We start from the raw sequence: 27861 nt of genomic DNA, 5'->3' as shown, positions 1-27861 counted from the left end.
ATCAAACCATGTGAGGAAGGACACAAATGGTATTTCACACATGATTCTTTATAGCAGCCATGTGTCCTCAGTGACCCTTGAGATCTGGAGGTAATTCAGTCCCAGGTACCTCTGTTTCAAAGCACACCCTTTGAGGACAATGGCTTAAGTAATTCTCTTTAGTAAAGACCAAAGTTTCTCACCTTGTCCTAGTAGGTCTACAACTGGTATCTACAAGACCCTCAATGGTGATTTCTATGCTAAATATCCAATCAAAAAGGACACATTGGGCTTCCCTTGTGGCGCAGTGGTTGAGAGTCCGCCTGCCGATGCAGGGGACGCAGGTTCGTGCCCCGGTCCGGGAAGATCCCACATGCCGCGGAGCGGCTGGGCCTGTGAGCCATGGCCGCTGAGCCTGCGCGTCCGGAGCCTGTGCTCCGCAACGAGAGAGGCCACACAGTGAGAGGCCCGCGTACCAAAAAAAAAAAAAAAAAAAAGGCACATTTTCCAGGTGAGCTGAGATTCATGTTTTGAAGTGAGTCCTCCGCCCTAAGTTCTGTCAGGAAACTCAAACAATACACAGTCTCCTTAGTCCCAAGTGTTGACATAGAAACCTCAGTGGAGGCAATTAAAGTGAAAAACTGCTTTCCCCTTTTAAAATAGTTTCAAAATATTATGTGGTTATCTCTGTGGATGATTTAATACTGCTTACCTTTTTTATTATGGAATTTTTAGTTTATGTTGAGTCTTTTTTTTTTTTTAACTTTAAGGGGAAAATAACACTTGGAAAGCTTCCTCCTGGAAATAACACTTGCAAAGTTCTAGAAAACTCTTAGAATGTATAAACACATATGAAATTGTGAGGTTATGACCAAAGGCAAATATATTAAGGACAAAATCCAGCTACATGATTCCTTTAATAATTGGTGTGTGTGTGTGTGTGTTCTGATGAGCATCCCCTTTATCCAAAATAGCCCGATTATTAAAACTCAGATAATCACAGAGATAACAATTTTCCACCTTCCTACTAATCAGTAGTTTTCATTTAATATCTATTTAGCCTTAAAGGTGAAAGTGGGTTCCAGACAAATGTCTTTCACATTAGAAGCTGTATTAAATTAATTGAAAAATAAACATTGATAATAATAATAAAATAAGAGAAATGATGAACAGTAAAACGTAAATACTTTTTAAATGTTACTCAAATAGACAATCAATAAAACCACATCTTTCAGTCAACATAATAATTATTTGCGTCATAAAAAACTCTAGTTGTTGAAATTTAAAATATTGATTAAAAAGCTTCAATTGGACTTCAGCCTAAAAAGAAATTTCCATCTTAATAAAATAGGCAAAACTTTCCTTTTAAACATGACACTTATTTTTTTAAAAAAACGTGTTTACTATCCTTGAAAAAGACTTGAAATGGGTCTTTCAGAAAAGAGCTTTTCCCATTTTAAATTGAATCCAACAGAGCAGTGAAGATGCAATTCCAAAGAACCCGGAAGAAAAACAGAATACCCAAAAAACGATTTATGTGTTTCCAAAAACCCTGATTTGGGGTTGATGCTTTCACAAAACAAGAGGGTTACTGAGCAATTCCATGACATTTTAAAGTTTCCTCCTGGTGTTCCGATGTCATGATAATCCAGCCTGTCCTAAGGAATTTTTAAAACCACAAAAACACAGTCCACTGCCTAGCTTTAACTGAACTTCTGAGCTTGACTTTTGGACATCTCTTCTGGAAGATACCTCAAGTGAAGTGAGAAGATACTCTTTGACTTTAGTCACCAAAGTTAATATTCTCATGACCTAAATTGACTTCATACAGTCAAGTTTATTTTACATTCGCAGTTACTCACTACTGCAAGTCAACACAGCACAGAAATTAAGGCATTTTGTGCCTTAAAGAGTACACACTGCTGTTCATGAACTTTTTGGCCAATGAATAAAAAGTATTTCATTTCTAAATCTCACCAGAAGGATTTAAATTAAATAGTAACAGATGAATTGGACAGGCACGGAATACTAAATAGGAACTAGCAAATGAAATAATCCAGCTCTTTGCTTTTACCATGAAAATGAGAATTGATTCTTCATTGAGAGAAGTAAAAGGACTCAGTGTTTTAAAAAAGCTTTCTCCACCAAAAGAGCAAAATAGCACTCAGTGGCATTGCAGTGTTAACAAAATTTCTTTATCAGAAACTATAATTTAATATTTAAGTACCTAATTTACATGTGACAAGGTATCATATTCAAAAAATTAAATTGCAACTAGAAAACTATTAACCACTAAAAACAATACCAAACACAACCCAAACATTTATAGGAAAACAATAGCTAGAATTTGAATTGGAAAAAAAAGTTTCATCATATTTGGCTCATTAAACAAAGCATCCATTACAGACTGTAAAAGAGTGTTTCTTCTAATTCATCAAAAGTTTATCCTTTGTAGCATGAATACATGTAAAGATAGATTTATTGACTTCATATGCACACGTGTGTATACATATTGTGAGACATACCTCATGTGTTGATTTAAAGATATCCTATCTACTGATAACTGGTTGAACTTTGGAAGGTGCTGAAACCCATATTTCTACATGACCTGTGACCCATTTAAAAATGTCTTTTTATAAACAGAAATTACATAAAATACTCTGGTTTTTATTAACTGAATCTTAAGCATAATAATAGACAATGAAGGAATTGCACTTATTTTAAAGGTACAGTAAAGTGTTAGATTGCAGCTCAGACATCAAAGATCGGGGACTGTAGTACTGATAAGTTGTGCATTATATGCAAAGATGACGGTGGCCACTGAAATTAAAATGAGAGCAACTAATTACAGAACCAATAGGGGGATAACAGAAGAAAACATGCACTACTCCTACTTTAATGCAAAACTAATTTCTCCCAGGAAACCAACCCTTTGACCTTTCTTACACAAAGAAACAGGTTCTGCACCCTTGGTAACACAGTAGACATGGACTTCTGTATTCAAATTCTAGTTCATTGTCTCTGAGTGTGCTGTTCCAGCATCATCTCCTTAAGCTGCCCTTGAAATTCTGGAGCATCTACAATATTACAGTCTCTTGGTTAGGTTTCATTGAGCCTCAATATCCCCTTCAGTTCTATATAAATAGGGTCCTTTATTCATCTTCTTCTGGTTCCTGTGGTAATATGGGTATTTCTTCCTTTAAACAATCACTGAAGAATCTGAGGATTGTGCTGTAGAGATGATATTTGCTCTTCTCAGATACGTCATGGCCTTCATCTGGGTAGACCTAAGATATTGAAGGGAACGGAGATTTAAAGTTATCAAAGCAAGTCTTCTTCCTCAGAACTCATTACTTTAGCCCCATGGCAACGGAACTTGGGAAAATAATATCTGACCAAAATCTCATGTAATTTAACTCTTTGTTGTTCATGCTAAACTTTCCTTTTTTATTATAATCATATCAAAATCAACATTTGAGACAAAATACAATTTTATGCATTTATATTGGGATTTGTTGGCCAAAAAGTTAGAGCTTTCTACGTTCACGTTGAGCAAGGTGGCACTGACATCACCTTAACTAAATTTTAGATAGTTTTGTAAGTTCTTTCTCTGTCCCTTTGAAAGGTATGTAAATCTTCTTTCAGACTCTTGCCAGTTTTACAACCCAGGAAATTTCTTTCTCAAGGACTTGGAAACCATCTCTTTGAAATGTAAACATTGAAAGAGAGACAGCACCCCCCTATCTCCCAGTCTCCAAGTTGTAAAACTGCTTCCTGTCATAAAGATAAAAGAAATGTTTCTTAAGGCTGATTACCAAACACAGAAGGCAATGAGTCCCTCCATTGGGGCTCTTAAAAATGCTCCAGCCCCTTGTTTTAACAAAGTTGAGTTTACTCTTTCTCCCCTATTGCAGTAGTCTTGGATAAAGTTTTCCTTGTCTGTTTAATCTTGTGTAATGCAATTTTTACTTTGACAATGTCCTTCCAATATAAACGACATTAGTGAGTTTTCTAAAATATAAATGAAAATACTGTCATGTCAATTCCTGAGTGTAAAGTTTTTAGATGGTGCCTCGTTTCCCTCTGAGTAAAGCCTCACAATCCTTTACACTGTCACTGCCATGACTCTCCATCTGTTTATCTCTACATCTTCATCTTTCATCATTCTAACCCTGGTTCCTGTGTTTTAAGTATAATGAACGACTTTTAGTTCTTCCAAATGCTGAGGAATTAAAACAATTTTTTTCCCTTCCATGACTCCTGCTTCAGATTGAAAGTTCCTTGATGTGTAAAGTATGTCCTGTTGACCCATTTAGCATTGAGACCCCTGTAAAGTAAATCCTTGATAAATATTTACTAAATATGGTTGAATGCAGAGATGTAAATGATGTAAGGATGTTTTGCCCTCTCCTTTTTCTCTCATGTTATTTACTCAAAACTATTTTCCCCCACTTTTTATGATGAGTGATGGAAACGGACAAAAAGACAAAGGAACTAGAAAGGAAATAAAAATTATTATTTTAAAATAATTCATTATCAGTGATATGAATAAAAAAGTTAGAGAAGAAAAAAACATTTTTGAAAGAGTTTATGCAATTCACATATAAAACATAAGGTGATCCACATTCTCACTGTAATTAGGAAATAAGAACACAATTTGGTAGCTGAAAAAAACAGTAAAAATGAAAGGGTGGGAGATGGAGTCATATAGAAGCTGTGTTCTGCATTTTACAACTAAAAAACCAAGGTAGAAAAACATATTTTTCTGAAAAAGTAGCTTACCTGCATAGTATAATTCACTCCAGCTTTTATTAGGTGTTTGATTAATTCTGCTGAATGCTGGAAATGAACTTTTGCTGCAAGAAATTAAATTATGATATTTGAAGGAAATACATTTTTCAGGATCAGAACATGTTTATATCATTTTTTCAAAGAGATTATGTATTTATCTTCCAAAATTATCAGCAAATCGGATAACTCAACCAATTAGACTTTTAATGCTCCCGTTTAGTTTTGGGAAGGGGACAGGCGGCAAATGTCAACAGGCTTTGCACTAGAAACTAAACAGAAAAAAAAATAATAACTGGAAAATCCATTTATGGATTTTTACTTTACATCCACTGCACATTTAAAAGACTGATACCTAGCTTTACCTGGAAAGCCAGTAGATACAATGGCAATAAAACTTTGAGCTTCACATTGTAAAAAAATAAATTAAAACAGCAGTTACTACTAAGCCTCTACTTTACAGAATGGTGACTAGATTTATTATATTGCATATCATTTATTATTTGTAATTATTCACGTATTTTATACCATTATAACAATTTTAACACAGTGAACGCCTGTCTGGATAGTAATAGCAAACCAGCCTTCTATTCCTTTCTGAGGATTACTAGGGCCACTCTCAGACACTGGCATTCTGCCTCATATTACATTAGAAAAGAATACCTCATGTTGAGAAAATAGCATACACATAACATTACTCAAGGGCTAAATATTTAATGTGGACCATACTGGTTTCTCCTCTTTCCTTCTAGCTTCCTTCTCCCTGAACCTCAGTTCCAAAACTCTGAAATAAGCAGCACAGCAGCCTGGGTGTGGGTAGCAGCATTGTCCCTAACTAGCTATGAAGACTTGGACAAATCACTTACAATCTTTTTTGTGTAGCACTTAGCTCATATGCTGCCTTGGCAATACATTCCTACACTGTGTATCTTCAAATTTCTGTAAATAACTTTTAAGCTCAAATTTTTTGACTGTCTTTGTAAAACTAGGGAAGCCTTATCAATAGTTTAAGCTTCTTCATTGTTCTAATGCTATGGTACTGATTAATCCTGCTACAGAGCAGACAATAAAAGACTCCACATAATCGTTTATATCTTTTAAAAGTCTACCTATAATCTTTTCTAACATTCTCTTATTGTACTTAATGGGAAAATTACCATGCCATTTCTAAATAACTGTGCAAATTGCTCTGTAAATGTAAGCTACTAGAAATGTTAATAAATAGGGCAATGACTGAGATAAAATGATCCTTTATACACCTCATTTGTTTATTGCAGAAAACAAATTGAAAAGGACTCCATCATTCAGCTGCATGGATATAGCTGAAAAGATAAATGCATAAATGGATTTTCCAGTTTTTTTTTTCTGTTTAGTTTCTAGTGCAAAGCCTGTTGACATTTGCCATTTGTCCCCTTCCTAAAACTAAATGCGGGCATTAAAAGTCTAATTGGTTGAGTTATCCGATTTGATGATAATTTTGGAAGATAATAATAATGGTGGTATTATAGTATTACTGACTGAGTACCTATAACCTACCAGTCCCATGTGGAATGTGTGTGTGGTGTATGTGAGTACATTTGTGTGTGGTGTGTGTAAGTACATTTGTGTGTGTGTGTGTATGTGTGTGTGCAAACACACAGGTGTATTTTCTTTGAAGTGACGAGTGCTGAAGGTCTGCTTACATTTTATCAGGTAGGTGAAGTCCCATGCCCATGACTGGATGAGTCAGGGAACAACATAATTTACCTTAATAATTACAACATATTAACAGAAACAACTGAATAACATTAATATATTAAAGTGTGATGGCTAGATGTAAAATAATTTAATCTTGAATATAGTTTATTCCCATAATTGAAGCTTTAGAGCCAAGTGAATAAGAGCCTCAATGCCTATTTCAAATAACCTTTCTAGCAAATCAATAGCTGTGTGATTTTCGGCAAGTTATATAAATTCCATAATATTTATTTTCCCAATTTGTCAAATAACAAGAGAAGTAATACCTACTGCACAGTATTTTCGTGAAAAACAGAGACTATGATATTAAAAGCTTTTAGCACATTTCCTAACATACAGTCATTACTTAATAATCACTATTTGTTATTACTAACAATGTATATGTAAGTTCTTAATACCTTAGAACAAAATTCTAATGTCCTTCAAAATGTTTATGTTCTCTTACATCATGTTTCATGTACAACAGGTATGGTATCATCTAAGTCTTTTTTAAAAAAATTATAATAGTTTTAGATTTTCAGAAAAGTTGCAAAGATAGTACAGAGAGTTCCTGTATATCCCTTACCCAGTTTTCCCTACCTGTTAACATTTTACATTATTATGGTACATTTAGATGTAGTGTTTCCTTAACCCCTTCTGGTCTATGATGATTTCTCAAACTTTCTTTGCTTTTGATGACTTTGGCAGTTCTGAGGAGTACTGGTCAGGAATTTGGTAAGATGTTCCTCATTTGGGTTTGTCTGGGGTTATGAGTATTTGGGACAAGACCATATAGAGATAGAATGCCATTCTCATGAAGCCACATCAAGGTTACATACTATCTACATGACTTGTCACTGTTAATGCGGACCTTGATCACCTGGCTGAGGTGAAGTTTGTCAAGTTTCTCTGCCATGAAAGTTACTCTTCTCCCCCCATTCCATACTGTACTCTTTTGAAGCAAATCACTAAGTGCAACACACTGTGAAGGGGGAAGGCAGGAGAATTAAGCTTTGCCTCCTTGAGTTGGGGCATCTACATAAATGGTTTGGAAATCTACCTAAGGGAGATTTGTTTCTTCTTCCTCATGTACCTATTTATACAAATATATACTATATGTATGTGTGTGTGTATATATATATATGTATGGTATATATCAATATTGATCTAAGCTATAATTTAACTGTGGCCTGACATGCCTCTAAGTTAAGTTTGAGTGACAGCTGGTATTATCTTTGATATAAGGCCTTTTTAGTGGTATTCTATGTAAAATGGGATAAAAATACTGAGGCAGGGCAGAGCGGACTGACAAAAACAAGTTTAAGATTTAGGAAATATTGCTTCAAGGCTTTGCTTCTCTTTGCTCACTTGCCAGGTGGCCTTGGATAAATCAGTTTCCTCCTTGAAATTGATTTTTCTCATCTGTAAGTGGGGCTATAAATAGCCCTCTGTTGTAAGATTTCACATAAAATCATAAAAAAAATTCTTTGAGTACCAAACAGTTCATGTGAATATAAAATATTATTTATTACTAGCATTATCAATCATATTCATCTCCAATGTTTAAAATAATAAAAAATGAGAGGTGATATGAAAGTGCCTTTTTGGGTTTTTGTTTCGAGTGGTAAAACTCATCAGAATATCATCTCAGTGCTGGCATCTGTTTGCTATGCTGCTGTTTACCAGGTTAGTTTCCATTTGAGGTACGCTGAAGAACACTGTCCTAGTAGTGACTAACCACATGTGGTTATTTACATTTAAATTAATTACAATTAACTAAAATTTAAAAATTCAGTTCCTCAGTCATACTGAACATGTCAAGTGCTTGAGAGCCACATGTGGCCAGTGGCTACTGTGCTCAACAGCACAGAGATGACATTTCCATCATCCCAGAGAGGTTTACTGGGCAGTGCAGGTGTCAGATTCTTTGTGCCCAACTCCTCTGCTCTCCTCCCCAGAAGGGTTACAGGGCCTCCTGTAAGCAAGTCCTTGGATGTACCCCTTTGTTCAAGGTCAGACCACATCAATCAGTAGCAGCAAGTATAATACTTACTGTCAGCAGTCCCATGAATTATTAATATATTTTCTTCTTTTAAGCCATGAATATTATGTAGCACACTGGAAGCCTATAAAAACAAAAACACAAAAATCTGTATATAAAGATTTATCTATATTTGCATTTTGACTGGGTTTTTAGAACAAAAATACTCTCCTTTCTTCATTGGTTTTAAATTAGTTACCTGGTATGTGCTTTCTTCTTTAGATGGCATACCAAGATATCTTTCAGAGAAAGCTGAGGCTGTGACCCAAGAAAACAGAAATTTGAGGGTAAACTAAAAATCATTTGACTAGCATATTTCATTTAGTTTCTACATTTCACATTTAATTGTCATGCTCCACTAAAATTGATTGAATCAGAGAGGTGATAAAGAGCTGAAAACATCTCTGATAACACATGATAAATGAACTCAAATGAGCTTCTCTACATGGGGACTTTCTTGTCTATGAATCAGTACATTGTATTAGGTCAGTCTGTAGGAAGTACTCACCATACAACTTCAAGTCTATAATGGGTGCAATCACTGATCCACATTTAAAAAGGTTTTCATCTGATTTTAATATCATTGATGCAATATAGCCACCATACCCCTGACAAAAAAAAAAAAAGTTTTCATATATATTTTATATATATATATATATATATATATATATATATATATATTCCTAGAGATTTTTTTAAGCTTTTGGTCACTGTTTGGTAATATACATATCAGAATGTCTCATAATGTACCAGACTGGAGCAAAGAATATACTAACATCACTATGTAAAGATGAAAATTTTGAAAAGAGTTATTTAAATTTTTATATAATAAGCTATTTTAATAACTTTAGGTAAAATATAAAATTAATTATATATCATCAAGTGTCAAATATTGGCTCTTTGATTTGATATCTGGGAATAGCTCCAAACAATTTGAAATTAGGAAAGTACAGAACTGATTAAATCATATCATTTTAGGTACTATATATTTAATAAAACAGTATATTCATTTAATAAAACATTTAATAATGATGATTATTAAGAATTGAGAAAGAGGAATTAAATATTTAAAATATATCTTCACAAGTATAGATTCTGCTTTCAATTCCACACAACTAAAAACTTGAAAGAAATGGTATAAGATAAATACTTTTGCTAGTTAGATGAGTTGGATTATTTTTAAATTTAATTTTTAAATATCCTCTTGAAATGCTTTCGAACAAACTTAATTATAACTTCTTAAAAAAATAAATCAAGGTGTCCAGTTTTCTTTTGTAGACCACGATCTGACTAGAAAATTTCCAAAGGAGATTTTAATAACTACAGTAATGCTAGGCTAGGGGAATGACCTACTGAGTTGTCTGTTCATTTTAGACGTTAATTCTTGCTGTGTTCTTGGAATTGTTTTTCATTTTGCCAGACAATGGAGTATCCTAGTAGGTATTAAAAAAATATTAATACCCAGGCCTTAGCACAGAAATTCTGATGCAATTGGCTCTACTTTTGAAAGATTTCCAGATGATTCTAGTGTGGTCCTGTGCTCTAGGAACATGTTGTTTTCTCTATACTCTTGAGATGAGTAGTAAAGAATTTCATTTGTGCTTATTTGGAGCATTGTTTAAAAATTGGTACTAGAGGGCTTCCCTGGTGGTGCAGTGGTTGAGAGTCCGCCTGCTGATGCAGGCGACATGGGTTCGTGCCCCGGTCCGGGAAGATCACACATGCCATGGAGCGGCTGGGCTCGTGAGCCATGGCCGCTGAGTCTGTGTGTCCGGAGCCTGTGCTCCACAATGGGAGAGGCCACAACAGTGAGAGGCCTGTGTACCGCAAAAAAAAAAAAAAAAAAAAAAAAATTGGTACTAGAAAGTCCAAAATGAAATCAGACATTACTTAAATGGTTGACAGAACATATGTGAAGGGTAGCAGAATACACCACCCCAAAGTATACCACTTGGCATATTGATTATTTTGAGATATAGGCACTGGAAAAGACAGCAAATGCTGAGAGAAGCTTTCTCTGAACTCCCCTTATCTTCCTAAAGGCGGATCCTCCAAAAAGAAATCAATTGTTCTAGATCCCCTCCCTGGAAGTTTCATCAACCAGGGAAGATTGCCTCTTGCCACAGGAAAGGAGACTAGAAGTTGACACCACAGCCAGAGAGACTATATCACAAACTATACCTCCCATCTATTCTTCTAAAGCCCCATCTGTCTTTCCTAACAATAATTTATTCTCTCTTAAAATGCCTATATCCCCTCTTCCCTTTCCCTGTTGAAAGCGTGCAGAACTCTGTGGGGCTCCTGGGCACAGAAGCTTTTCTGCTCCCCATTTCTTGTTTGTGGGAAACTGACTCCACCTCTATGAACTTCCCTGAGTCCCAAAGGGCAGATTCGAACAGTTGCTAATCAGGGAAGGGAGGGGATACAGAGACAAGGGAGGAGCAAGCAAGAAACAGTAGTGCAGCCTTGGGGCAGGGTCCTGGTTCTGCCTCAAAGGATACACATAACAATATCTTTGAGCTCTTTACAGTACTAAAATCCCCAACAAATGGAAGATGTCAGCATTCTTCATTCCAGATTAAAGGAACCAGAGAAGTTCTTCAAAAGACCACCTAAGGCCAGATTAAAGTAACCACAGAAACTCAACAGACCCCCTGAGACCAGATGAAAGGAATGCAGCCCCTGCACACACTCTAATCCTTATCAGCAACCCTGCCCTTGAACCATTGCTATAAAACTCCTCATGAAATCCTTCCAGGTTGAGACACACAGTTTTGAGGGGCAATGGTCTGCTGCATCCCCCTTTGCCTGACAAAGCAATGAAGATATTCTTTTCTACTTCACCCAAAACTCTGCCTCTGAGATTGGATTCAGCATGGGTGCACAGAGGCCGAGTTTTCAGCATCACTGTTAAGATGGTATTTAAGCCTCATTTCTAAGCCACCTCACAGAGTTACTCATTTTCCCCATAGTATCTCCCATGTATACATGAGGTGTACATGTCAACAAACTTCTGTTCATTTTTCTCTTGTTAATCTGTCTCTTATTGTAAGAGAATCTCAGGCAAGAACTGAGAAGGGCAGAGGGAAATTATTTTTCCTCCCCTATATATGTCAATTGTGTACAATATCTAGCTAGTACCCAGACATTTATGCAAAGCTTCTGCAACAATTAGAAACTGAGAGAAATAAAATTATCCCTTATAGAAGTAAGCCCCCACAGAGTACCTTTGCTTAGTCTCTTTGAGAGGGATGAAAATAGCCTTAAGTCAGCAAAATTAATACAAAAAAAAGTAATAGGCTTAAATGTCTTAACATATCTAAAGAAAGAAGTGGAAGGGAGGAAAAATAATTTCCTTTTATCTTTCTGAGCTCTTGGCTGAGATGTCTTCCAATAAAAAACAGATTAACAAGAGAAAAACAAATAGTTTATTTACTTGTATACCTCACCTATACATGGAGATTAGCAGGGAAACTAAGTAACTCCCTAGATGGCCCAAGTCACCACCTTAAATACCATCTTCAATTAAAAACAGAAGAAAAGTGTTGGGGGAAAGTCAGTGATGGGAAGTTATCAGGAAAAGAACTGTAAACAAGGGTAAGGTTTGTTATGTAGATTTAAGTCAGTGCCTTCTCCAGTGATAAAAGTTTCTTATGATTTAGAGTCATTCTTCCCTTCCTGGTAAAGAGAGGGAGACACAAATCGAGGTTTTCTTTATAAATGTAAATGCCCCTTGCAAAAGGGTAACTTCTACTCTGTTTTTAAAGCTTCTCCCATTTATGCTGTGTCTCCTGTTTATGCTGTTTCTTAAAATAATCAGCTCAAAATAATCCTTATGCCAAAGAGGCATATTCTGGCATGGCATGTTCTGCTCCCCTTCAGAAGTATGAAGGTGTGGGATGAGTCATGCAAAGCAAGTAAGTAAATAGCTATTATAGAGCAAAACTGTAGAGAGACTTTGAAAATTCTGTCCCTACAAGGAGCCTTTTTGGTATATCCTTTCTAGTTCTCTGTCATGGAATTGAGACCATGGTGTTGTAGCCAAGAGGTTTCAAGTAGTTCCCAAGCGGCAACAGTATTCTCATAGTGAAAAATGTATCTTAGTTGATAACTTTTCTGGTTCTAATTCCACAATAACCAAACAATCTTTCAACTGATAACAATACTGTTATTTACATAACTTAACTACTTTGAGAGACTAGCTAGATATTACTATCCTGAGAATAACTGTATATCATATTTAAATAAAATAAATTAATAAATTGGTATAATTTTTTTTTTACCTTAGTTTCACATGATTCTCAGAGTCATTATCTCCAGGAACTAAGGAGAATGGTGTCTTCCAAAGGAGGGGCAGATTCCAGAACAATACCTGAAAGTTCTTTTAAATTATTTGGGAATCTTGTTAAAAATGCCTATTCTAATCCAGTAGATCTGGGATAGGGCCCAAGATTTTGCATTTTTAACCAACTCCCAGGAGACGTTTATACTGCTGGTCCATATTTTGAATAGAAAGTTCTTATTGTGTAATAATGTAATAAATATTCCCAACATAATATCTTCCTAGCTTTAGCCAGCATTCCCTTGACCAGTGGAACTTAATAAATTATGTATCAATGCCCTCAAAAACAACTGAATCAATATGTGGAGAATGGGCCATGGAGCTCTCCATGTGATTCTAACTGAAAGCAGGGTTGTACATCGCTGTTGCATAAGACATTGTATTTTACTGTTTAGAAAAAAAAAATCCAGGATTTGGGATTAATGAAGGTAAATACTCTTTAAATGGTAGTAAAAATTTTTGAATAAAATTCTCTCTATAGCATTTAAAAATCTTATTCAAAATACTGCTTTAAACTGATTTATTTCAGTTAATAAATTCTATTTTTAAAAGAAAATCAACACTGGCAGGAATTAAAATAAATTTGAATTGCTTTCCTTCCTCTTTATCATTTCATATTTATTCACTGAATGCCAGAATAGATAATGAACAAGTTCTTGGAAAAATAATATTCCACAAGGATATTGGAATCAGATATAAGAAATCAGATATAAATTCTAGTAGACATAGAATGGTGATTTTAACTTGCAAAGCAACTCGTATCTATCAGGAAGATACCAAAAACTGGGGTTCATCATACTGACTCTTGTCAACGAGAGCACATTTTTAATTTGATATAGGTCAATAATAGTCAATAGTTGGTATAGGCTGCTATGTTTCAGCTGTGTTGTCATTTTATTTGTTTCTCAGTGATCAGACTGTTCCATTCATTACAATTGTTATGTCATGTCCATTTGCAAAGCATTTTAGCATTACTTATAAAATTTTAACAAATTTATCTAGATTTTTAAAAGTTTATTCCATGGACCTAAAATATAGATAATTTTATTTCTTTAAAAAATAATTTTTACCTGTGGTGTAAGAAACTGAATCCAATAGATAGAAAGACTATAAAAACAGGAGGTGAAATCTGTAATACCATTTTACTAAGGACTTACGTTTTCATGGGCCCCAGGTTTTGAGATACTTAAGTGACTTTTTGAGATAGTTTTCAAGAGTTCATGATTGCAGTCAAAAAGATATACTGACAGAACTGAAAAAAAAAACGTTTCTCCTACAGCCTTTGACTTGTATGATTCTTTCTGAACCACATCAGTTGTAATACACAGTGAATTAATTTAAAGTAAAAATACTGTAAATATGTTATGAATAACAAAATTTATTGTTGCATTAATTTCTCTTTCTGATCTTTCATTGTCAGTGTATAGTAATGCAAGAGATTTCTGTGCATTAATTTTGTATCCTGCAACTTTACCAAATTCATTGATGAGCTCTAGTAGTTTTCTGGTGGCATCTTTAGGATAATCTATGTATAGTATCATGTCATCTGCAAACAGTGACAGTTTTACTTCTTCATTTCTAATTTGTATTCCTTTTATTTCTTTTTCTTCTCTGATTGCCATGGCTAGGACTTCCAAAACTATGTTGAATAATAGTGGCGACAGTGGACATCCTTGTCTTGTTCCTGATCTTAGAGGAAATGCTTTCAGCTTTTCACCATTGAGAATGATGTTTGCTGTGGGTTTGTCATATATGGCCTTTATTATGTTGAGGTAGGTTCCCTCTATGCCTACTTTCTGGAGAGTTTTTATCATAAATGGGTGTTGAATTTTGTCAAAAGCTTTTCCTGCATTTATTGAGATGATCATATGATTTCTATTCTTCAATTTGTTAATATGGTGTATCACACTGATGATTTGAGTATATTGAAGAATCCTTGCAACCCTGGGATAAATCCCACTTGATCATGGTGTATGATCCTTGTAATGTGTTGTTGGGTTCTGCTTGCTAGTATTTTGTTCAGGATTTTTGCATCTATATTCATCAGTGATATTGGCTGGTAATTTTCTTTTTTTGTAGTATCTTTGTCTGGTTTTGGTATCAGGGTGATGGTGGCCTCATAGAATGAGTTTGGGAGTGTTCCTTCCTTTGCAATTTTTTGGAAGAGTTTGAGAAAGATGGGTGTTAGCTCTTCTCTAAATGTTTGATAGAATTCAACTGTGAAGCCATCTGGTTCTGGACTTTTGTTTGTTGAAAGATTCTTAATCACAGTTTCAATTTCATTACTTGTGATTGGTCTGTTCATGTTCTCTATTTCTTCCTGGTTCAGTCTTGGAAGGTTATACCTTTCTAAGCATTTGTCCATTTCTTCCAGGTTGTCCATTTTATTGGCACAGAGTTGCTTGTAGTAGTCTCTTAGGATGCTTTGTATTTCTGCAGGGTCCATTGTAACTTCTCCTTTTTCATTTCTAATTTTATTGATTTGAGTCCTCTCCCTCTTTTTCTTGATGAGTCTGGCTAAAGATTTATAAGTTTTGTTTATCTTCTCAAAGAACCAGGTTTTAGTTTTATTGATCGTTGCTATTGTTTTCTTTGTTTCTATTTCATTTATTTCTGCTCTGAGCTTTATGATTTATTTACTTCTACTAACTTTGGGTTTTGTTTGTTCTTCTTTCTCTAGTTCCTTTAGGTGTAAGGTTAGATTGCTTATTTGAGATTTTTCTTGTTTCTTGAGGTAGGTTTGTATTGCTATAAACTTTCCTCTTAGAACTGCTTTTCCTGTATCCCATAGGCTTTGGATCGCTGTGTTTTTGTTGTCATTTGTCTCTAGGTAATTTTTTATTTCCTCTAATTTCTTCAGTGATCTCTTGATTATTTAGTAACGTATTGTTTAGCCTCCAACTGTTTGCGTTTTTTTACGTTTTTTTTCCTGTAATTGATTTCTAGACTCATAGCATTGTGGTCAGAAAAGATGCTTGATATGGTTTCAATTTTCTTAAATTTACCGAGGCTTGATTTGTGACCCAAGATGTGATCTATCTTGGAGAATGTTCACTTGAGAAGAAAGTGTAATCTGCTGTTTTCGGATGGAATGTCGTATAAATATCAATTAAATCTATCTGGTCTATTGTGTCATTTAAAGCTTGTGTTTCCTTATTAATTTTCTGTTTGGATGATCTGTCCATTGGTGTAAGTGAGGTGTTAAAGTCCCCCACTATTATTTTGTTACTGTTGATTTCCTCTTTTAGAGCTATTAGCAGTTGCCTTATGAATTGAGGTGCTCCTATGTTGGGTGTGTATATATTTATAATTGTTAAATCTTCTTCTTGGATTGATCCCTTGATCATTATGTAGTGTCCTTCCTTGTGTCTTGTAACATTCTTTATTTTAAAGTCTATTTTATCTGATATAAGTATTGCTACTCCAGCTTTCTTTTGATTTCCATTTGCATGGAATATCTTTTTCTATCCCCTCACTTTCAGTCTTTATATGCCCCTAGGTCTGAAGTGGGTCTCTTGTAGACAGCATATATATGGGTCTTGTTTTTGTATCCATTCAGTGAGCATGTGTCTGGTTGGAGCATTTAATCCATTCACATATAAAGTGATTATTGATATGTATGTTCCTATTATAATTTTCTTAATTGTTTTAGGTTTGTTTTTTTAGGTCCTTTTCTTCTCTTGTGTTTCCCACTTAGAGAAGTTCCTTTAGCATTTGTTGTAGAGCTGGTTTGGTGGTGTTTTTTTCTCTTAGCTTTTGCTTATCTGTAAAGGTTTTAATTTCTCCATTGAATCCTTGCTGGGTAGAGTAATCTTGGTTGTAGGTTCTTCCTTTTCATCACTCTAAATATATCATGCCCCTCCCTTCTGGCTTGTTGAGTTTCTGCTGAGAAATCAGCTGTTAACCTTATCGGAGTTCCCTTGTATGTTATTTGTCGTTTTTCCCTTGTTGCTTTTAATAATTTTTCTTTGTCTTTAATTTTTGTCCGTTTGATTACTATGTGTCTCAGCCTGTTTCTCCTTGGGTTTATCCTGCTCTGAGACTCTTGGCACTTCCTGGACTTGGGTGGCTATTTCCTTTCCCATGTTAGGGAAGTTTTCCACTATAATCTCTTCAAACATTTTCTCAGGTCCTTTCTCTCTCTCTTCTCCTTCTGGGACCCATCAATGCGAATGTTTGTGTGTTTAATGCTGCCCCCGAGGTCTCTGAGGCTTTCTTCCTTTCTTTTCATTCTTTTTTCTTTATTCTGTTCCATGGTAGTTAATTCCACCATTCTGTCTTCCAGGTTACTTATCCTTTTTTCTGCCTCAGTTATTCTGCTATTGATTCCTTCTAGTGTATTTTTCATTTCAGTTTTTGTATTATTCATCTCTATTTGTTTGTTCTTTAGTTCTTCTAGGTGTTTGTTAAACATTTCTTGCATCTTCTCGATCTTTGCCTCCATTCTTTTTCTGAGGTCCTGGATCATCTTCACTATCATTCTTCTGAATTCTTTTTCTGGAAGGTTGCCTATCTCCACTTCATATATTTGTTTTTTGGGGGTTTTATCTTGTTCCTTCATCTGGTACATAGTCCTTTGCCTTTTCATTTTGTCTATGTTTTTGTGAATGTGGTTTTCATTCCACAGGCTGCAGGATTGTAGTTCTTCTTGCTTCTGCTGTCTGCCCTCTGGTGGATGAGGCTATCCCAGTTGAGACTCTTAAGACTATAAATAATGAGTAATTATCCCCATAGGTTAAGTTTTAAAAAGCTTCCATATTCATTGCACTTTTTAAAGTTGTTTTACCTTCTCCAGATATCCATGTCTCTTGTCTCCTCAAATTTCCCTGTTTTAGACCAATCATGAACTCCTAGTGAAATTGTTCCTCTCTAATGATTGAAAATTGCTATCTCATCTTTATTCTTGATTCCCTCTCTGCCTCTTTGCTTCATTTTTCTGAATTGTAATATCATTATCTGACATTTTATATACTTTACTAATTATTTCTCATTTATTTGTTTTTCATTTATCTCTCTTCACTGCATTAACAATTATGTAAAAGATAGACTTTTTTTTGTTTTGTTTTGTTTTGTTTCAGTGACTGCTGTAGGTCCAGTAACTTGAAAAGTGCAAGGCACATAGTATACACTCAGTAAATTTTTTTTAATGAATTAATTTTATTCCCATCAATATTGGCCTGGTAATCATAGCAATATCTGTTCTCCGTATGATGTTTATAATGTTTTAAATTTTGCTACCTACTTTTAATTTGTGTCATCAATTTTTTAAAAATATGTCAGAAAAAATTTCTTTCAGCAGTTTTCTTACTTTTAACACTTAGATATAATTACTTGGTACAGTGAACACTAATATTATTACATTATATTATATGAAATTAGATTAGGTCCTAAGGATAATTATTCAAACTAAAATGGTTCAAAGTCTTTAATCAAGTCATATGAATGATTATTGAGTACAGATGGCCAGTTATTATACTATTAGCATATTAGCTAAATATGCTAATAGTATAAGCTTTCCATTTATCCAACAAACAAGTTAGAAAACAATATAGACAAAAACATACTACTTAAAATAAAATTTTAAAATGCACTACTAATAAGCAATACCTAGAAATAAATATAGCAGGGAAGATATTTGACATACAGAAAGAAACCTATAAAATTCTACTGAGAAATAGAAAATAAGAATTAAATAAAAGAGATGTACTATGTGATTCAGATCAAAGCTACATCGTTTGAAAAGTTTAATTCTTCTCAAATAAAAATTGTTTTAATAAAATTTTAGTTAAAAAATTATAGCTGAATATTTTGGGAGAATTTATAAAGTGGAGAAAATAGGAGAGGTAAGTGAAAGGTATTATGAAAGAAAAGAGCGAAGAGTGGAAAATATTTTAAAGTATTAAAATGTATTATTATTAAGCATAATATTATAATTAAAAGACTATAAGATTAGTCTAAGAACAGATAGGCAGGTTACACCAGAAACAAATCCAAGAATATCTGAGAACTTATTGTTTAGGTGGCATCATAATCAAAGTGTTAAGGACGATTTAGTCAATCAATGGAGCTGGTGAAACTGACTAGCTATTTGAAACCAAATATATAAATCCTCAGCATACAAGTGTTATGTACCTCTCTCTGCCCCACTCAAACAGATACATAAAGAGAAAATCTAATAAATACTTATTTTGATAGGAATGAGACCTTTAAAAAATAAAATCACTGGAAGAAATCACCAGAGAGAAAATCTAATAAATACTTATTTTGATAGGAATGAGATCTCTAAAAAATAAAATCATTGGAAGAAGTCACCAGAGAAAGGATTTGAAAGGTTTTGCCAAAAGATAAGAAAAACACTTTAACACTTCAGTTTTTTTAATTATCGTAAACAAAACTGAAAGTCAATCAACAGGCTGAAGAAATATTTCAAACAAATGTGAAAAGATTGCTATCTTTAATGCATCAAAATCTCAAAATTGCAATAAGAAAACAAATACATATATTCACATATATGAAACCAATATAACTAAGTGTATATATGTATATAAATTGACAATTCAAAAATAACATTGTAAAATGATTAATAAACAAAAATTAATTTTATGTAGGAATTTCTAATTCCATAAGAATGGAATAACAGAAATGAGATTTACCCTTCCATGTGAAACAACTAAAAATATGGGCAAAATATATGAAATAGAAGTAATTAAGACATTGGACATTGGGCAACAAAGGACAGTGATCACTGAAAGACAGAGAAGAAGTCAACCCTGGGATTGCTACAGCTTCCTGCCTGGAAGAGTACAGTTAAGGCACAGCAGCACAATATATCCAAAAATGAAGCACACAGAGAAAAATATTTTAAAAAAATTAATATAATTTTGGTGAGTTTAGGGAAAAATTCAACTGGCCTAATTACACACCTATTTGCAATCCCTGGAGAAAGGGGGCAGCAACAACAAAAAAAATTGAAGTAATAACTGAACATTTTCCAAATTTGATGAAAACACTAAAGCTAGAAAGGCAAGAAACTCAGTGTACCTCCCTCCAAAATGATAAGGTTTGGCTATCTGGTGGAAAAGAGAGAATTCCAGATGAAGGAAAGAGCATGACATGAGTTCAGTTCAAATTCCTTTGCAACAAAAAATCAAATAAAACATAAATACCCTGAAAAGGCTTATAGTCTAACATAAGAAATGAATAAGAATACAAATAAATATAATACGTTGCATGATGGTATAATGAATATGAGAAGCTACTGACAAAGTATTCTTTGAGTACATAGGAGGGAATGATGATTTCAAGTGGGAGAGATTTAGTGAATAATTTATGGAGAAAACGACCTCTGAATGAGGCTTAATAAGAGATAGAATTATAAAAGCAATGTACCGGCTTGAGGCTGTTATTAGAAATAAATTAAAAGGCATGAACAAAAATACTGAAGCAGAAAGGTGGAAGGAATACTTATAACCAATAAGAATTTCAGCTTAACTATATTGAAGAAAACTCATTTGGAACAATAAATAACTACTGGAGTATCCTTAAGATCCATTTTAGGTAATAGTTACAACTTTTTAGTATAATTTTGTTTACCCATGAAATATTGAAATGAAATTGGATATAAAAAGCCAAACATTATCTTCTATGCTGGCTGAAGTTTTCCTCTAATACCCATTTCTAGTAGTCTCTTTAGTATCTAAAAGTAGTGACAGTTTTAGAAGAGAATGCATTTATTTAATCAATGCTTTCGTGGTGTTTATAGGCTTAATATTTCCATAAATAGAAAATAGGTAGGCATATTGTCTAAAAATATATATTATTTAACACAAAACACATTCTTAGAAATACTAAAAATTCTATATTCCTTAATCAGCTTACATGGTTAGAAAGAATAGATTAGAATTGCTTTCCAAATTCTGAAAGATTATACTGGAATGAATCACACACAAAATAAAAAATATCAACCAGTTTCTTGGAGTTCCCTATTTCAGCTTTATGGAGACCAACAATGTAATGTACCTCAAAACTTCGAAGTAAATTTAACTTCTGCTGACAAACTCAATTATAATGGATGAAATCAGTTATCTAGCTAGGTAGATGTAGATATAGATACAGATACAGATATAGACATAGATATAAATATATAGACCATATAAAACAGGATGAATTTTAGACCAAAGGGAGAAAAAGCAAGACCTAGAAATTCAATTATATAGTGATAAATGTAAAGGAAATAAGTTGATTAAAGATGGTAAATTCCTGGCACTACTGCTGCCATTCATATTTCTTTTTTCAGAGGGAATATCTCAAATGAATCATAACACTTTTCACACTAAATTCTAACTCAGCCTGTAATCTTTGGAGGGAACACTGCTCTAGCCTCTTTGATGGTAAAAACATAAGTGTGGCAATTCCATTTCTAGTATTTGGTGAAACTGATATCTCAATCAACTCAACTGAAAACAAACCCCAAACTAAACAAAAAAGTAAATACAAAGTGGTAGTTAAAAAAAAGAGAAAGAGAACTAAACAAGTAAAAGTAATTCTGAATACAACGTTGAACTGGCACAAAGGTTATGAATCCACAGAGGCCAGATATTAACTGAAAACTGGAAAACTGAGAGGTAAACAAGCATAAAGCCAATTTTGTTTGTTTCTTTGTTTTGCAAATGCAAGTGATTTTAACCTTCTGCTATGATGACTCAGTGCATGAGGTAGACAAAATGCATAGATTCCATACAATAGGTCTAAAGCAGTGGTCTCCAACCTTTTTGGCACCAGGGACTGGTTTTGTGGAAGACAATTTTTCCAGAGACCAGGGGTTGTGGGGAGGATGGTTTTGGGATGATTCAAGTGCATTACATTTATCGTGCACTTTATTTCTATTATTATTACATTGTAATTATAGAACAAAATAATTATACAACTCACCCTAATGCAGAATCATGGGAGCCCTGAGCTTGTTTTCACCTGCCATTCACTGATAGGGTTTTGATATGAGTCTGCAAGCAATTGATTTATTATGGTCTCTGTGCAGTCAAACCTCTCTGCTAATGATAATCTGTATCTGCAGCCACTCCCCAGCACTAGCATCACCACCTCAGCTCCATCTCATATCATCAGGCATTAGATTCTCATAAGGAGCATGCAACCTAGATCCCTCGCATGCACAGTTCACAGTAGGGTTCATGTTCCTATGAGAATATAATGCCACTGCTGATCCGACAGGAGGCGGAGCTCAGGCGGCAATGTGAGCAATGGGGAGTGGCTGTAAATACAGATGAAGCTTCGCTCACTTGCCCGCCATTCACCTCCTGCTGTGCAGCCCAGTTCCTAACAGGCCACGGACTGGTACCTGTCCATGGCCCAGGGGTTCAGGACCCCTGATCTAAAGGGAGACTGCACAAAGCTAGACCCCTAAAGGGTTGTCTAAAGATGACAAGAGATAATTATGCTGCACAAAAGGATTGATGAAATGATTTTGTTTTTAATTCTTATGAACTTGTACTGAATCAATGAAAAAAAATTAACCTTAACTAAAAGTTTGAGCCATAAGTCCACACTGGTGTTTGCAGACCAAATTTACCATATAAGTGTAATTAAAAGAAAAACAAATACAAAAATACAAATGCAACATAAGCTTTAAAGAATTCCATATGTAAAATTCCAATTTTGATGGAACTGATGGAAGACAAAGCACAGAGAACCCATCAAAACCCAAATATGATTAATAAAAAACATTCATAACTGTACACATATTGGAGAAAGTAAAAAACACCAAAGAAAAATATCTTAAAAAATATGAAAGTGTCAATATTTCTTAGATGTCAGTTCTCCCTAGGTGATCTACAGATTCAATACAATTCCCATGAAAATCCCCATGGTCTATTTTGTAAAATTACAAAAGATGATTCTAAAATTTTTAAATAAATACAATACCTAGATGAGACAAAAGAATTCTGAAAAAGAACAAGATGAAAGAACTTCTACTATCTCATTTCTAGATACACTATTATTGTGTAATGATGATTTTTAGTATGTCAATTGTATCTCAATTTAAAAGTTGAAAAAAGGGAGGGACAAATTTGTGACTATAATATACTCCCTCTGATTTAGTAAACCTTAAAACGTGTCTGTTGCACAACATAAATGGTCAATAAATCTGTTGTGTTAAAAAAATATATATATATATGTCAATAAACACATGAAAAAATGATCAATATTATTAATCATCAGAGAACTTCTAAATTAAAAAGACTTATGATACTCTGTTGGTAAGGATGTAGAGCACCTGGAACTCTCATATACAGCAGTTGGTAAAATAAAATGATATAACTCCTTTGGAACATGTTTGGCAATTCCTTGCAAAAGCAGACAACAAAACCAAAAATATATTCAGAAAAAGGAAAAAAAGAGAAAAAAGAAAAAAAAACTTAAGATGAATGGAAGAAAGGAAAAAAAATAGAACAAATAAGACAGTAGGCAGAAATGATGAAAACTATAACATTTAAATGTATCGGTAATCACAATTTACATAAATAAATGCAATCATCAAATACCTAAATTGTGAGGATGAAGTTTGAAAATGATAAGATAGAAAAGCAAAAACACTGTGTACTAGTCAAAAGAATGCTGGTGTTGTAATTTTAATATTTTTTAAAAATCCATAAAACAAAAAATTAATAGAAGTAAACTGGATTGGTGAAAAACAATAAAAGATTCAGTTCTCTGAGAAGATATAATAATCTGAACTTGGAGGGAATTAATAAAAATAGTCTTAAAATATAAAGACTAAATTAGCCTACTAAGGAGAAACTGAATAATTCACCATTATAATGTGACATTTTAATACAGCTTTCTTGGAAATTAGAGACAAAATAAATCATAAAGTAAGTTTATGATTTGAACATCATTATGGGCAAGTTTGATTAAACGGGCATATATGTAACACTAAATCTTTTAAGCAGAGGTGAAAGTTTTATAAATCATTCCTTTCCTAAGTCATGAATCAACTGAGGTTTCAAAGGATTTCTGTTATTCTAGTCAATTCTATGATTACAATTCAGTTATAACCAAAGTCAATTATAGAAAGTTACCAAAACTTCTATAAAAATATTGGAATAAAAATAATAAAAACAATTCAGAGGGCATACCTACCCTGGAAATTGAGAAATACATACATTAAATTTTAAAAGTACTACATTAGTACCAGTGGGAAGTACCTAAGGGAGTACTGCAAAGGGATTTCATAACTCAAAGGCTTATATTTGAAAGGAAGAATGCTAAAAACTAATAAGCTAGACATTCAACATAGTAATTTAAAAACAATATTGGATAAAAGATAGAAGAAAATGTAATAACACGAGGAGTAGACGTTAGTGAAATAGAAAACAAAGATAAATGGAGAAGAAAAATTAAGCCCAAAATATGGTTCATGGAAAAGGAGGGAGAGATGAAAGGGAGAAGACAGGGGGGACAAGAGCAAGTGCAAGAGTGAGTGCAGGCAGCCCAGAGCAGAAGAGGTGCTTCAGCAAGAGCAAAGGGGCTCGAATAAGCCAACCCGGGAGTCCAAATGGGACAGTGCCACCACTAGTAAAAGGATTAAACATGTAATAAGAGGATACGTTACACTTTGAGAATGTTCTTGAATAATATATGAAATGGAAAGAATACTTTTAAAAGTACAAAACACAAATTAAGAGATACAAACATCCAGTTACAAAATAAATGAGTCACAGGTATAAAATGTACAGTGTGGAGAATATAGTCAGAAATTATGCATTATCTTTGTATGGTGACATATCGTAACTAGACTTAGCTTGGTGATCATTTTGAAATGTATAGAAATATCAAATCACTATGCTGTGTAACAGGAACTAATGTAGTGCCATAGAGGTGGGGAGTGGGGGAACTGGATGAAGGCAGTCAAAAGGTAGAAACTTCTAGTTATAGGATAAATAAGTACTAGGGGTGTAATGTACAACATAATAAATATAATTAATACTGCTGTATGTTATATATGAACATTGTTAAAAGAGTAAATCTTGAGTCCTCATCACAAGGAAAACAATGTTTTTCTATTTCTTTAATGTTATATCTATATGAGATAATGGCTGTTCACTGAACTTATTCTGATAATCATTTCATGATGTATGTAAGTCAAATCATTACGCTGTACATCTTAAACTTATAGAGTGCTGTATGTCAATTTTATCTCAAAAAACTGGAAGAAAAACAAAAAGTACTAAAACTGACTCCAGAAGAAATGGAAAAATCGTAATAGTCCTGTATTGATTAAATACATTTAAACATCAATTAAATTTTTTCTAACAAAGAAAGCAATAACCCCAGATACTTTACAATCTAACTCCAATTCTAAGCAAGCTTTTCCCAACAATTAAAAAAAGAACATAATTCTTCAGCAAATTTTATGAGTTTAACACAATTTGATACTGAAATAAAACAAGTACACTAAAAAAATCACAAGACCTACTGAGTCTTAAAGCTAACAACATTCTTTTATATGCTAAGAAAGCCACCTTCTGAGTTATAACTTAGTCAAAGATATGCATATTTTTAAAAATCGAAATGGAATATTTTTCCATTTAAAATATATCTAGTTATGTTTTTGTTTGTTTATATCCTATGTCAGTTTATCCTATATTTAGATTGCCAGAGTAAATTGCCTGAGACTCAGCAGTCCCCTAATACAATGCTACAGACCCTAATACAATGATAAACATAAGATTTTTGAAATTCTAAACCTGAAGGCTCCAGTTTTATTTCCCCATGTTTCTAGACGAACATCTATATTTTCTAGTTTATATGGAGGACTCACTGAGATCTGTGCCCAGGCTTCCTCTCAGTGCTGTCAACTGTCATCTCCTTATGTGAGCCTTAATTTTAGTCAATTACTTTATTTCATGTTCTCCAAACAGGCTCTCCTCACTGACACTGCATTTACATGAAACTCTTCTCCTTGTCTTCTACTTGCTGAATGATTCTCAACATCCAGTTCATGTTTCACTGTCTTCATAATGCATTTTACAACTTTCCAAATCTTTGCTAAACTTCCATATTCATAAATGTTTGTATAGCTCCTTTGGTCTTTTATACTCATTTATGTGTATACAAGTAAAGCCCTGAAATACATAAGCTCTAAGTCCTTTGTAAATTATTACGTATATTAGGACCACTAAAGGGTAAAATGTTCTCTACGATATGCATCTTTTGCTGTGGTAAGAAACACATAATGTAAAATTTACCATCTTAACCACTTTTAAGTGCTCAGTCATGTCAAGTGTATTCATATTAATCTGAAATGCTACCCCCATTAAAAAACAACTTTCCTTTTTCCTCCCTCCAGCCTTGGCAACCACCGTGAACTTGACTACTCTAGATATTTTATGTAAGTTGAATAAAACAGTATTTGTCCCTCTGTAACTGGCTCACTTCACCAAGCACGTCTTCAAGTTTCATCCATGCTGCAGCGTCTGATAAGACTTTACTATATGCACTTGTTGATGCACCTATAGCGTTTTCATTTCTTTGGAATGATCAATTTCTTAGATATTTTCATTTTTTCACTAATATCTTTACTGCTAGTGGTGGGCTTTTATTTATTTATTTGTTTGTACTTATGTGAGAGGAGCATTATTCACAAAATATTTTTATTGAACTCTTAAATATTACTGACACCAAGAATTAAATATAGCAAAAACATGATGCACTGCAGATTGAAGTGGGGGGAGAATGGTAGTGATGCATGTTGTTTTATATTTTACTATGTGTTAAGTAGATTTTCATGGACCTACTTGTCAGTGTACACCACTAAAGTTTGTGCCCCAGTAAAACTACCAGTTACTTGCTGTCATGAGTGTTTGGGTTCATTATGAATAGTAGAACGTATTTTGTTTAAATCAATGAAGGCCAAGAATTTGCTTTGTCTCTAAACTAAAATAGTACAAATCTCTTTCCTGTCATCTTAGTATCTTTATAATGTCTAGCCCAGTGATATGTATAAACTAGGTGCTCAATAAATATCTATATGGGGTCTAATTTCTTACTGTGAAGATGATATTGAACTTGACATAAAAATTATTGCTATAAGAAGTAAATATCCTCAGGGAACGATACTCAATATCTTCTAAATAACCATAATGGAAAAGAATATGAAAAAGAATATATATATATATATATATATATTATATATGAATAACTGAATCACTTTGCTGTACACCAGAAACTAATACCACATTGTAAATCAACTATACTTTAATAAAAAAATTTTAAAAGGAAGTAAATATCATGCAGTAAGCACAGAAGACATAATTATGCATTCCAGTCACCTTTTAGTTTCTAAGCCATGTTGTCTTCCCCAAGGCTGTGGTGCTTGTTCCTTCTTTGGAGAAATTGCTCCCTCAATAGAGTTGCATGACTGACTCCTTCTTGTTATTTAGATATCAGCCTAAATATCACTTAAATCAGAGGGGCCTTACTTGACCACTCAATTTAATAACATTGGCCCTTCCTGTAATTATCTTTTATCCATCAAGTTTATCTTGGTTTGTTTTCCTTATAAGATTTAATACCAGATGAAACTATGCTTTTCATTTATCCATTTACTTTCTCCTTCTCCTCTTTAGAAGATAATCTTCCTGAAAATGATTCCTTTTTTTTGTCCTATTGTTGCTCTATTTCTAACACCATGCATCAATTAAAGATACTCAGTAAACAGTTGCCAGATTAATAAATAACTGAATTTATATAATATTAATTACAATATTATATTTTAAAGGATAATACAGAGAAATTATAGTAAGATGAAGAAAGTAGTTATGCAAGTACATATACAAACACATAATGTACACACACATATTTCTACTATTTACCTTTCCAAAAATGCTTAATCTTCTGGAGTCAATGTATGGCTGTTTCAGTAAAAATCTGAAATGAAAAAAGAAAAAATTATAGCTATGACTTCTTGAGTTAAATG

General features: G+C 33.6%; 1 protein-coding gene across 1 annotated transcript in view; it reads right to left on the bottom strand.

The window, feature by feature from the left end:
• Positions 1 to 3131: 3131 nt before the first annotated feature.
• Positions 3132 to 27861, bottom strand: part of DPP10 (dipeptidyl peptidase like 10) — a 648385-nt gene continuing 623655 nt past the window's right edge. Inside the window, exons 23-28 of the mRNA XM_060151528.1 lie at positions 27758 to 27812; positions 9033 to 9132; positions 8724 to 8782; positions 8537 to 8609; positions 4762 to 4835; positions 3132 to 3266 (exon numbers count right to left, since the gene is read on the bottom strand). Of these exons, the coding sequence (XP_060007511.1) occupies positions 3132 to 3266; positions 4762 to 4835; positions 8537 to 8609; positions 8724 to 8782; positions 9033 to 9132; positions 27758 to 27812 (496 nt within the window). The remainder of the gene's footprint in view (positions 3267 to 4761; positions 4836 to 8536; positions 8610 to 8723; positions 8783 to 9032; positions 9133 to 27757; positions 27813 to 27861) is intronic.

Source organism: Lagenorhynchus albirostris, chromosome 6 (genome assembly GCF_949774975.1).
Source record: "Lagenorhynchus albirostris chromosome 6, mLagAlb1.1, whole genome shotgun sequence".
Taxonomy (NCBI): domain Eukaryota; kingdom Metazoa; phylum Chordata; class Mammalia; order Artiodactyla; family Delphinidae; genus Lagenorhynchus; species Lagenorhynchus albirostris.
This window is presented reverse-complemented; position numbering and strand designations above follow the sequence as displayed.